At 36.8% G+C, this 12,500-nt stretch overlaps 2 protein-coding genes across 3 annotated transcripts in view; both read right to left on the bottom strand.

Moving 5' to 3' along the window:
* yeats2 (YEATS domain containing 2) overlaps positions 1-6,895 on the bottom strand; it is a 37,043-nt gene extending 30,148 nt beyond the window's left edge. For both annotated transcript variants that reach the window (XM_062022778.1, XM_062022779.1), the window contains exons 1-5: positions 6,697-6,895; positions 6,065-6,173; positions 5,892-5,989; positions 586-678; positions 58-291 (exon numbers count right to left, since the gene is read on the bottom strand). In XM_062022778.1, coding sequence (XP_061878762.1) covers positions 58-291; positions 586-678; positions 5,892-5,989; positions 6,065-6,164 — 525 coding nt within the window. In that variant the 5' untranslated portion in view covers positions 6,165-6,173; positions 6,697-6,895. The remainder of the gene's footprint in view (positions 1-57; positions 292-585; positions 679-5,891; positions 5,990-6,064; positions 6,174-6,696) is intronic.
* Positions 6,896-9,482: 2,587 nt separating this feature from the next.
* The window catches only part of klhl24a (kelch-like family member 24a), a 44,019-nt gene continuing 41,001 nt past the window's right edge, over positions 9,483-12,500 (bottom strand). The window contains exon 8 of the mRNA XM_062022780.1: positions 9,483-12,500. This exon is cut by the window's right edge and continues 841 nt beyond it. The gene's annotated coding sequence lies outside the window, so the exon portion shown is untranslated.

Raw genomic sequence — 12,500 nt, 5'->3', positions numbered from 1 at the left:
TGATTTTAAGAAAAAAAAAAAGAGGACTCTCCCTTGCTTGGTCTTAGCTAGACCCACCTTGCCAATGTTGCGTCCCGGCCTTTGTTCCTGCCTACTGCTGCTCTCCTCCCGCCATGCCCCCTCTGCATCCTTGTCAGTGGCGTCGCCGTGCTGCGACAAGGACTCAGACTCTGACTGGCCCAGGGAAGGCGTCTCTGATCCGTGGTTGAGAGGGGAGGAGGAACGTGACGGCGACTCCAGGAATCGTCGGATGGCTGGATGGTTCAACGCTACAGGCTCACTCTTGGAGGGCTGTAAGCATACACAACCACCGGTCTTCAGTAGGGTCACAGGTGAGCTGGAGCCTTTACTAACCAACACACCTGATTGATCACCAGTCAGTCACATTGCACAAACCATCATTCATACTCAAATTCAAACATATGGACAATGAAGAAACTCATGTTAGCCTGACATGCATGCCTAATTGTGAGCTTCAGACCCGTATCTCCAGATGGTGAGGGGCTAAGTGGTGCTAACCACTACTTCACCGTGCCGCACTAAAACACTCACATTGAAAACAAAACGATAAAAAGTGGAAATTACCTCCGGGAGTTTTGTCAGGCCAGCATTTGCATAGTAATTGGCCACGATGCATGCTCGCAATTTGTCCATCATCCTTCTGGCTTCATTGAGTCGCTAGGAAACAAAAATAGTGTTGGTTTAGTTTATTTCAAAAGGTTACATCAAAGCCCATCATATCCCAGCAGGCGCAAGACATTGATATAACGTGGATAGGGTTGTACGGTATACTGATTCATTAGTATCGCGGTACTAATGAATCAAAAACGGTACTATACTCCGTTAAAAATGTACTGGTTTGGCCATATATATATATATTTTTTTTTTAACAGGTATGACAGCGCGTCGTCATCACGTCGTAACATTGCTGGTTTAACAAGCAGAGGAGCATGTTCGGCAGCGCACAATCACGGAGTACTTACAAACAGACACAGTGTGTAGACAGAAAAGGGAGAATGGACGCATTTTGGCTTAAAAACTAAAGATAAAGGTGAAGGTATAACACTGAAATGCCCTCAGGAAGAGGTACTTTAAGACATGGATAGCTAGTTAGCGGCTAATGTTCATCCACAATCGGCAGTGTTTTAGCTACTTCTAAATCACTAATCCTCGCCTCCATGGCGACAAATAAAGTACGTTTCTTACTAGTATCATCCCTGCAGGCCCATGAATAGCTAAACATGCTTCAATACACACCGTAGGAGGATAAAATAGCTCACTGGCGTCACAATGTAAACAAATGCTATGGGTGGATCTACACCAGACATCCACTGTAATTATTCCAATTACAAGAGCGTATCTAGACGATACTACTATGATTACATCAATATTCTTTATCGTCACAAAATAAAAAAATTTTAAAATTCATATTATATTCATACAATCAGGAAATACGTCCCTGGACACATGAGAACTTAAATGATGACCAATGTATGATCCTGTAACTAATTGGTATCAGATTGATACCTAAATTTGTGGTATCATCCAAAACTAATGTAAAGTATCAAACAACAGAAGAATAAGTGATTATTACATTTTAACAGAAGTGTAGATAGAACATGTTGAAACTGAAAATAACCAGATATTAACAGTAAATGAACAAATGGATTAATAATCAATTTTTACAGCTTGTCCTTTATAATTTTGACAAAATAATAGAATGATAAATGACACAATATGTTACTGCATACGTCAGCAGACTAATTAGGAGCCTTTGTTTGTTTACTTACTACTAAAAGACAAGTTGTCTAGTATGTTCACTATTTTATTTAAGGACTAAATTGTTCTTAGATTGCAATAGTAAACATATGTGTAATGTACCCTGAGATTTTTTGTTAAAATAAAGCCAATAATGCCATTTTTTGGGGTCCCCTTTATTTAGAAAAGTATCGAAATACATTTTGGTACCGGTACCAAAATATTGGTATCAAGACAACCCTAATACAATGTGGATTATACATACATGTCCTTTAAAAGTGACTTCGAAACAATGTTGCAAAACTGTTGGACTTTTCAGTGTTCAATTCAATGACACAACCTGAAATTAAATAAACGCTCTCAAAAAGCAGGTTTGTTTCAACATTGTATGTGTTTAATGGAATATTTGTTGTGAAATGACCAAAATTCAACGGTCAAGTTAACGAAGAAGCAGAGCTCATTTAAAGGGGAACTGCACTTTTTTTTGAATTTTGCGTATCATTCACAATCCTTATGCAAGACAAGCACAAATATAGTTTTCTTTTTTTCAATACACTCTATAACTAGTAAAAAAATGAGAGCAAAAGTCTTCTTGCAATGGAGCAGATAGGAGTCGCTCTATTCTGCCTATAAAGCGCTTAAAACATCCAAACACCTCCATCAAGGTTTTATGTACATGCTGTAAGTATATACATTATGTAATGTAGTAACAGGCACATTCATAATAAGTAATATTCACGTAGTTTAAGCATACTGCAGAGTAATTATTTCACGATCGCTTTTTCCTTCAACATCACTGATTACTGCTCACTGCAAACTGCATGTGAGACAACAAACTTAATAAAATATCACTTACTGTACCATGTTTGCTCTCACTGGGATGCCGACTTTTAGGATGTTAATATATTCCCGTTTAGATGAAGAATGACTCATAATACTTGTAAAGAAAAATGCGTCTTTTCGTGTCTTTCTTGCCATTTCCGCTTCTAAATTGGATGCCCAATTTGACCAACATGTCGGATTATGTCCTCATCCTTCTACTATCAAAGTGGGAGGCATTATTTATGATCTAGAATAAACTTTCACAAGCTCCGAGGCGAGAAAGCAGCTCACCAGCTGATGATGTCAACATAGCAGCACACGCTGTAGCTTGCTTGCTTTCGGACATGTAAAGAATAATGAAAATATGTGATGTATCATATTTAAATTTTATACACGTTCAAAATTAACTTCAGTTCAGTTCAGTTTCAGTTTATTTGGAACATGCATACGATACAATGTAATGCATCACATATTTACAGTTGTTTCATTACAGCATGTCAGAAAAGAAGTCGGAAGAAGCTGAGTTTATTTAATCCTACCCCTTTTCATACCATAGCAATTTTAGCCCATTCCCTTCTTCTCTGTAACAGAACAGTTAATAAATAAATACATAAATAAATAAATAATATACCATAGTAAGTAAACAAATATTAAATACATAATAATATTTATGTCAAAAAAAAAAAAAGGGTTCAAGATGTTAATCATGATTATTGTTCTGTGTACTTTATGAACACTTGTAGTTTGAACAGTCTCTTAAACTGAATCATATTGGTGCTTTGCTTGATTTCTTTGCTTAATCCATTCCATCATTTAATTCCACATACTGATATGCTAAAGGTTTTAAGAGTTGTATGTGCATACAAATGTTTTAAATTCGATTTTCCTTTAAGGTTATATTTCTCCTCTTTTGTTGAGAAGAATTGTTGTACATTATTGGCTAGCAGGTCATAGTTTGCTTTGTACATAATTTTAGCTGTTTGTAAACGCACCAAATTGTTGAATTTCAATATGTGTGATTCAATAAATAAAGTGTTCAAATGTTCTCTACATCCAACATTATGTATTATTCTAATTGGTCTTTTTTGTAACACCGTTAGTGAATAAAGCGCACATTTGTAGTTATTTCCCATATTTCTACACAATAACTCAGATATGGTGGCACTCAGCATCAAAGGATGGAATTGGAGGTTAAATCACCAAAATGATTCCCGAGCGCGGCCACCGCTGCCGCTCACTGATCCCCTCACCTCCCAGGGGGTGGAACAAAGGGATGGGTCAAATGCAGAGGGTAATTTCACCACTCTTCGTGTGTGTGTGTGAGACTATCAGTGGTACTTTAACTTTAACACTAGTGAGCAGTAGAGAATATGGAGTGTTTTTTTTTATTATCTAGAACATGTTTTGCTTTATTCATTATTGACATATTTCTTGCTACTTTATGTTGTATATTTTTTACATGATATTTCCAGTTAATTTTATCATCTATTATTACACCCAAAAATGTGTTTTCTTTTACCGTTCCAATATCTACTCCGTCTATTTGTAATTGTGTTTGACTTTCACTTCTGCTGTTACCGAATAGCATTATTTTAGTTTTACTGAGATTCAAAGATAGTCTGTTTTTGTCAAACCATCTTTTTAATTTATTAATTTCTTCTGTTATTATTTGTATTAGCTTTTGTGTGTTCTCTCCTGAACAAAACACAGTTATACAATCTGCAAATAATACGAACTTTAAATCTTTTGTAACTTTACAAAAGTCGTTTATATAGAGATTAAACAATGTTGGTCAAAGTATTGATCCCTGAGGTACGCCACAAAATATTTTCAGCTCTGTAGACGTATGTTTGCCTAGCTTCACGTATTGCTTCCTGTTGGTTAAGTAGCTTCTAACCTAGTTCAAGACACTTCAACCAACCAACCAACCAACCAAGTTAGTTAGCTCTCTGTGATCAAGAAGCCACTATAAATAGTTTGTCTACATAAGCGCATATAATAACAATACCACTAATACTTGGTTAATATTCAGGTCTCAAGATGTAAATGGAGTATTGTTGGCAGTTTTTGAATGGTTATTTAAATAAATAAATGATAAATGGGTTATACTTGTATAGCGCTTTTCTACCTTCAAGGTAGTCAAAGCGCTTTGACAGTATTTCCACATTCACCCATTCACACACACATTCACACACTGATGGCGGGAGCTGCCATGCAAGGCGCTAACCAGCACCCATCAGGAGCAAGGGTGAAGTGTCTTGCCCAAGGACACAACGGACGTGACTAGGATGGTAGAAGGTGGGAATTGAACCCCAGTAACCAGCAACCCTCCGATTGCTGGCACGGCCACTCTACCAGCTTCGCCACGCCGTCCCGTTTAGAGCGTTGTTTTTCAACCACTGTGCCGCGGCACACTAGTGCACAGTGAAATACAGTCAGTCGCCTAATTGGGTTAAAAATATTTTTTGAAAACCAGTAATTATAATCCGCAAATGTGCCGTTGTTGAGTGTCTGTGCTGGTTAGAGCACGGCAGAGTAACGGTCTAATATTCTTCCATATCAGTAGGTGGCAGCGGGTAGCTAATTGCTTTCTAGATGTCGGGAACATGGTTTGTAGTGATTACAATATGCGTACAGGTAAAAAGGTATCTAATGCTTAAACCAAAATTAAACAAAAGGCATTGAAGCTTAGGGATGGCTATGCAAAACTAAACTAAAACTGAACTGGCTGCAAAGTAAACAAAAACAGAATGCTGGACGACAGCAAAGACTTACAGTGTGTGGAGCAGACGGCGTCCACAAAGTACATCGGTACATAACATGACAATCAACACCAAAATAGGAGTGCAAGACAAGAACTAAAACACTACACACAGGAAAACCCCAAAACTTTAAAATTAGTTACGACAGTACACCTACTTTGAGACAAGAGCTATAGTGATGCATGCTTAGTTATGGTTTGAATTCATATCCAGCAATTGCGAGAACGACTTTATACTGTCAATATCGACCGCTGATTTAATTTTTTAATGTTTTCTGCTGGTGGTGTGCCTCTGGATTTTTTTTAAATGAAAAAAACGTGCCTCGGCTCAGAAAAGGTTGAAAAACACCGATTTAGAGCACTTAAAGAGGACCTCCCACTGACTCCAGAGTAAGCTGAATTTATTTACGTCTAATTACAAGTTAGAATGCATGTCTCTCATAATGATTATGAACGCTGGGCAAAATTCCAAAAAAAAGTGCAGTTCCCCATTAATAAGATTTCTATGAACATTTCCCAAATGCAACAAAAGGTAGACTATATGCTTTACCTGGCTGATGATATCTATTTCATGTTCTTTGTTCTTCATCTCCAAGGAGAACTGCTTGGTGATGATGGCTTCTATCTTCTGAACTGCAGCATCTCGGGCTGTTCAAGGGGAATATTGCATACAAGTAAACAACATCACAGGTGCACAGAGTTGGATTCAATCCACTGACTTACCACTTAATTCAGCCGCTTTGTTTCGCTTACTATTTTGGATTAATGCAATATCCTCATAGTCAGGATCACCGTCCTCTATTTTTCTTTTAACCCCCGACATGTTTCCCTCCTGAAAAAAAGAGAAAATTGGAGGTTTTTATTGAATTAAAACATACTGTACAAGCGCCTCATTGTACAGTAGTGGCATGAATTGATTAACGTGGACCCCGAATAAGTTGAACAACTTATTCGGGTGTTACCATTTAGTGGTCAATTGTACGGAATATGTACTGTACTGTGCAATCTACTAATACAAGTCTCAATCAATGGCGATGCATAGCATTGAGCTAACCGGCTAGCTAAGGTGCTGCAGCTAATGCTAACTGCTAATTAGCTTCCTACTGCTTGCGCTAGTATGGGGGCACTGATTGGCACCTGTCACTCGACCAAATAAAATGAATACATTGCGACCATGTCATGAAAAGTACTCAAAGTAAGGCAGTCGACACTGGCGTTTAATTCCCCATTCATGCTTAACAGCCGCAGGAGTCCAGTAAAAAGATTGCGGTAGCACGAGCCATGCTAGCAGGTTAGCTGACCGTTAGCAGGCGTTTTCCAACACCAACGCGATGTATTTTGGGACACAAACTTACGAGGAGAAGCCCGGCAGCGTGGATAAACGTCCCCTTGTGGTGCGTGAGTTACGCTTCAGTGGCAGCGGGTCCGTTTGAGTGTTACACTTTGCATGTTTCGCACTCGTGTTTGGGTTAAAATGCTAAATCTCGATTGTGGACAAGGAAGCTAAATTGTAGCTAGCTAGCCGCGGAGTTCACCAGAACGGCCACTGGGGGCTGCTGTTGTACAAATACTGCATTGTACTATGCTGGGACGCTGCGATAACAACAGGTTGATACACTATATCAGTGTTCTTCAGCCGTTTTTGAGCCAAGGCCTATTTTTTTATTGAAGAAATCCGGAGGCACACCACCAGCAAAAAACATTAAAAAATGAAACTCAGCAGCTGATATTGACAATAAAAAGTCGTTCTCACAAGTGTTGGATATGAATTCAAACCATAACCAAGCATGCATCAATAGCTCGTGTCTCTATAAATCAATCAATCAATCAATGTTTACTTATATAGCCCTAAATCACGAGTGTCTCAAAGGGCTGCACAAGCCACAATGACATCCTCGGCTCAGATCCCACATCAGGGCAAGAAAAAATTCAACCCAATGGGATACAATGAGAAAACTTGGAGGGGGCCGCAGATACGTCGAGTGGATCTAGCATAATATTGTGAGAGTCCAGTCCATAGTGGATCTAGCATAATATTGTGATAGTCCATTCCATAGTGGATCTAACATAATAGTGTGAGAGTCCATTCCATAGTGGATCTAACATAATATTGTGAGAGTCGAGTCCATAGTGGATCTAGCATAATATTGTGAGAGTCCAGTCCATAGCGGATCTAACATAATAGTGTGAGAGTCCAGTCCATAGTGGATCTAACATAATATTGTGAGAGTCCAGTCCATAGTGGATCTAACATAATATTGTGAGAGTCCAGTCCATAGTGGATCTAACATAATATTGTGAGTCCAGTCCATAGGGGATCTAACATAATATTGTGAGAGTCCAGTCCATAGTGGATCTAACATAATATTGTGAGAGTCCAGTCCATAGTGGATCTAACATAATATTGTGAGAGTCCATTCCATAGTGGATCTAACATAATAGTGTGAGAGTCGAGTCCATAGTGGATCTAACATAATATCGTGAGAGTCCAGTCCATAGTGGATCTAACATAATATTGTGAGAGTCCAGTCCATAGTGGATCTAACATAATATCGTGAGAGTCCATTCCATAGTGGATCTAACATAATAGTGTGAGAGTCCAGTCCATAGTGGATCTAACATAATATCGTGAGAGTCCATTCCATAGTGGATCTAACATAATAGTGTGAGAGTCCAGTCCATAGTGGATCTAACATAATATTGTGAGAGTCCAGTCCATAGTGGATCTAAGATAATATTGTGAGAGTCCAGTCCATAGTGGATCTAACATAATATTGTGAGAGTCCAGTCCATATCTTTCTTTAAAATGGCCTTGCAAATATATATCTGCCACCTAATCAACGTTTTACATTTTATGGGTTTTTGGTTTTGTTTACATTCAATCTCTCTTTGAACCATTGATATTCTGAACTGTAATGTATCTGTAAGGTGGTTAACTTCCAGAAACAGCACTGTTAATACAAAACCCAAAACCAGTGAAGTTGGCACATTGTGTAAATGGTAAATAAAAACAGAATACAATGATTTGCAAATCCTTTTCAACTTATATTCAAATGAATAGACTGCAAAGACAAGATATTTAATGTTCCAACTGAAAAACTTTTTGCATTTAATCATTAACTTAGAATTTAATGGCAACAACACATTGCAAAAAAGTTGTCACAGGGGCATTTTTACCAGTGTTACTTGGCCTTTCCTTTTAACTGAAGAGACCAATTTTTGAAGCTTTTCAGGTGGAATTCTTTACCATTCTTGCTTGATGTACAGCTTAAATTGTTCAACAGTCCGAGGTCACTTTCCATCAGTCTATCTCAAATGAGCTCGGGCCCAGGGAAGCCGGCGGCGTTTCTGGGTGTTGTTGCTAAATGGCTTTTGCTTTGCATAGTAGTTTTAATTTGCACTTACAGATGTAGCGACCAACTGTATTTACTGACAGTGGTTTTCTGAAGGTTTCCTCAGTCCATGTGGTGATATCCTTTACACAATTATGTAAATTTTTGATGCAGTACCGCCTGAGGGATCAAAGGTCACGGGCATTCAATGTTAATTACGCTTACATGCAGTGATTTCTCCAGATTCTCTGGACCTTTTGATGATATTAAAGACCGTAGATGGTGAAATCCCTAAATTCCTTGCAATAGCTGGATAAGAAATGTTGTTCTTAAACAATTTGCTCAGGCATTTCATGGAAGCTGCTTTTATACCCAATCATGGCACCAACCTGTTCCCAATTAGCCTGTTCACCTGTGGGATGTTCCAAATAAGTGTTTGATGAGCATTCTTCCACTTTCTCAAGTCTTTTTTGCCACTTATGCCAGCTTTTTTTAAACATGTTGCAGGCATCAAATTCCAAATGAGCTAATATTTGCAAAAAATTAAGTTTTCAATTCGAACGTTAAATATCTTGTCTTTGCAGTCTGTTCAATTGAATATAGGTTGATAAGGATTTACAAATCATTGTATTCTGTTTTTATTTACCATTTACACAACGTGCCAACTTCACTGGTTTTGGGTTTTGTAAAGTTATATACACACATTCCAAGTAGTAGCATTTTATTCTCAAACATGCTTACAAAGTTAGAAGTCAAAATATCAAAAATCGGATTAGATAATGACAAAAAAAAACCCCACCATATTTGGTACATAAGGAAAAATGTTTATTGATGTTTGTTGTATACAAGTCAACACTTACAAACATCTTAAAAACAGCACATCGTACATACAAAGTGTAGTAACTAATTATTGGGTCATATTTTCAAAAAATCATCAATATTCCCCTGCTGGTTTATTCTTTAAAAGGCACACTTATCAAACACAAGCCCATTAGCATCAAATCCACCCATGTTGGTTTCTTACTGCCTTAAAATCCCAATGATATCTTTTTGCACGCAGTGTGAAAAATTTAGTGACACACCACCCTACACAAAAAGTGAAACACACAAATGCAAAAACAGTAATGTAAATCTTCTTAAAGCGTGTATGAAAGTCTAAATACAAAATAATCAAATTTAGAAATAAAACAATGGAGGACATAGTTGAGTAAATTCTCAGTGAAATCCCAGACGCACACACAAACATAACGTTTCATTCTTGCAAAAGTTATTGCCGTCCTCGCTACTTTACTACTTTGTTGCCTCCTCGTTGGCCTCCTGTGTGAGGATGATGTGTTTTTGGCCGTGTCAACTTTGTTCTGTTGTTGGTCTTGTGATTAGCCATAGCAGATTGCGGTCAACAGGAGGCGCTGTCACGGGACTTTTGCAACATGACACAATTCCAAATAACATTTACTGATACAGTAAAAAAACAAAAAAAAAAGAACTACTGCTTACTATCATCTACTCTATCAAAGTGCATTATTGGGGCTCTCGGTTACACACAATAAAAACACAATATGCAAAAATGAAAAGATACATTTAAATATAAGAAAAACAGAAATAAGTTCACAGCAATGTCTTGCCTATCAACACTATTGTAAAAACGTTTACTGACCTTAAACCACACCGTTCACTGTACGCCATTTACAACTATTGGGATGGGCATAATAATTAGTTAACTGTGTGAATTTGATTGTTGATTAATCCTGTCTTTAAGTGTTTCAATCAAAACAGAGCGCACTACTGGCTGTAACCATCAGAGGCGCTGTTGATTCAGTCTCAATTAATTCCAACACCATGATGGGAAGTTGAGCTCCACCCACAAAAACATCCACTAATGTGTTTGTTTTTGGCATGGAAACAAGAGTTCAGAACATTTAGGAAAATATTTTTGGGATCCTAAAAAAACTTTTTGATATTCTTAAATACAAATAAAACTTAAATTAAACCTCAATTACAAATATTACTTATGAAAAATAGCCCAATTATTTTTATTTTTAAATTAAAACTTACCCAATTTCTTCATTCTTCTTTCGGACATTTTTGTATGAAAAAACCCCCCTCAAATTTAAACTTAATTAATTATTTTATAAAAAATAACCCAATTAATTTATATTGCAGATTTAAAACATACCTGATTTATTGCCCATCACTTCTTCTTTCAGATATTTTGTTGGATCAAAAAAATTCATTCAAAACTAAATTAAACTTATGTTTTACAAAAATAAGCCAATTAATTTATATTCTTTATTTAAAACATGCCTGGTTTCTTGCCCCTCCTTTCTTGTTTCGGATATTTTTGGATTAAAAAAGACAACATTAAAACTCAATAAAAAAAATATTTTTGAAATATAACCCAATTATTTTATATTCTGTATTTAAAACATACCTAATTGCTTGCCCATCCATTCTTAGCACTGCTTCCCACATTGCCGTGGCGAGCTAGTAAACCCATAAACCCACATGGAGGTATCCACGGTTACCCCGAGTTATGTTTTTAAATGCAAGTGCCCGTGTCAAAAGGTGCCAGCCTTAGGGAAGTGTTAACAGGAAGTGGCCTAATTCATCCAAACGTACGTTACACTAACACAACAATTATACTGTATTTACAGGCTCACAAACACAAATTATCTTACTAAATGTAATAAAAAAAACCTCATACCCAGCTACACTATGAAACAATGACTAGATCTACTAAGTGTACATACCTAATACAACTGGGGGAAAACACATACCTTAATTAAAAAATACCAGTAATAATGAGCTTAATATGAATGATAATGCTGAAAAATATCTTAAGTTGCAAAAGAGAAAGGAATATCTAAAAAGGGAAGAAGGAGTTTTAACAACGGCTATCGTCTTGTGACTTTTTTCTCTCTCACATTAACGGAACGATATTTCCACATTGTTGATCTTTTTTTCTACTTTTCATGATTATGCATGTCAGCGTGGACTGCAAACAGAACAGTTGTTGTCTTATTTACACAATTGGTTTTTACTCTTCAGTGTTAAAAAAAACTTCTCATTATAAATATTATTAATAATAAGTGTCTGTCTACCCTTTACTTTTGTTGCAGTGTATTTGTATTGCATTTTCATTTAATTGTGATTACTTTGTATTTATTGCATCAAATCATTATTTTTGTTCATCAGCCATTATTAAGTATCAAAAATATATTTTATAAAAAAAAAAAAAAAGATTATTTGCACTTTTTTTTAATTAAGTTTTTTGATGTGTGTTTTCATTCAAATTTCACACTATATCGACATAAAAAAATAATTAGTTTTGAATTGTATCGACATATGTATCCAGGCGAAACGTTTGGACACACCTTCTTATTCAATCTTTATTTTCATGACTATTTACATTGTAGATTGTCACATCAAAACTATGAATGAACACATGTGGAGTTATGTACTAAAAAAAAAAGGTGAAATAACTGAAAACATTCTTTATATTCTAGTTTCTTCAAAATAGCCACCCTTTGCTCTGCTTACTGCTTTGCACACCCTTGGCATTTTCTCGCTGAGCTAACTCCTTCAAGACTGTTGGAAAAATACCTCTTGAAGCTCATCGAGAGAATGCCAAGAGTGTGCAAAGCAGTAATCAGAACAAAGGGTGGCTATTTTGAAGAAACTAGAATATAAAACATGCACCTGGGGATAGGTTGATTGGCAACACTAAAATTGGCCCTAGTGTGTGAGTGTGAATGTTGTCTATCTATCTGTGTTGGCCCTGTGAAGAGGTGGCGACTCGTCCAGGGTGTACACCGCCTACCGCCCGA

Source organism: Entelurus aequoreus, linkage group LG16 (genome assembly GCF_033978785.1).
Source record: "Entelurus aequoreus isolate RoL-2023_Sb linkage group LG16, RoL_Eaeq_v1.1, whole genome shotgun sequence".
Classification (NCBI taxonomy): Eukaryota; Metazoa; Chordata; class Actinopteri; order Syngnathiformes; family Syngnathidae; genus Entelurus; species Entelurus aequoreus.
Note: the sequence above shows the minus strand (reverse complement) of the source record. Positions and strands in the feature narration are given on the sequence as shown.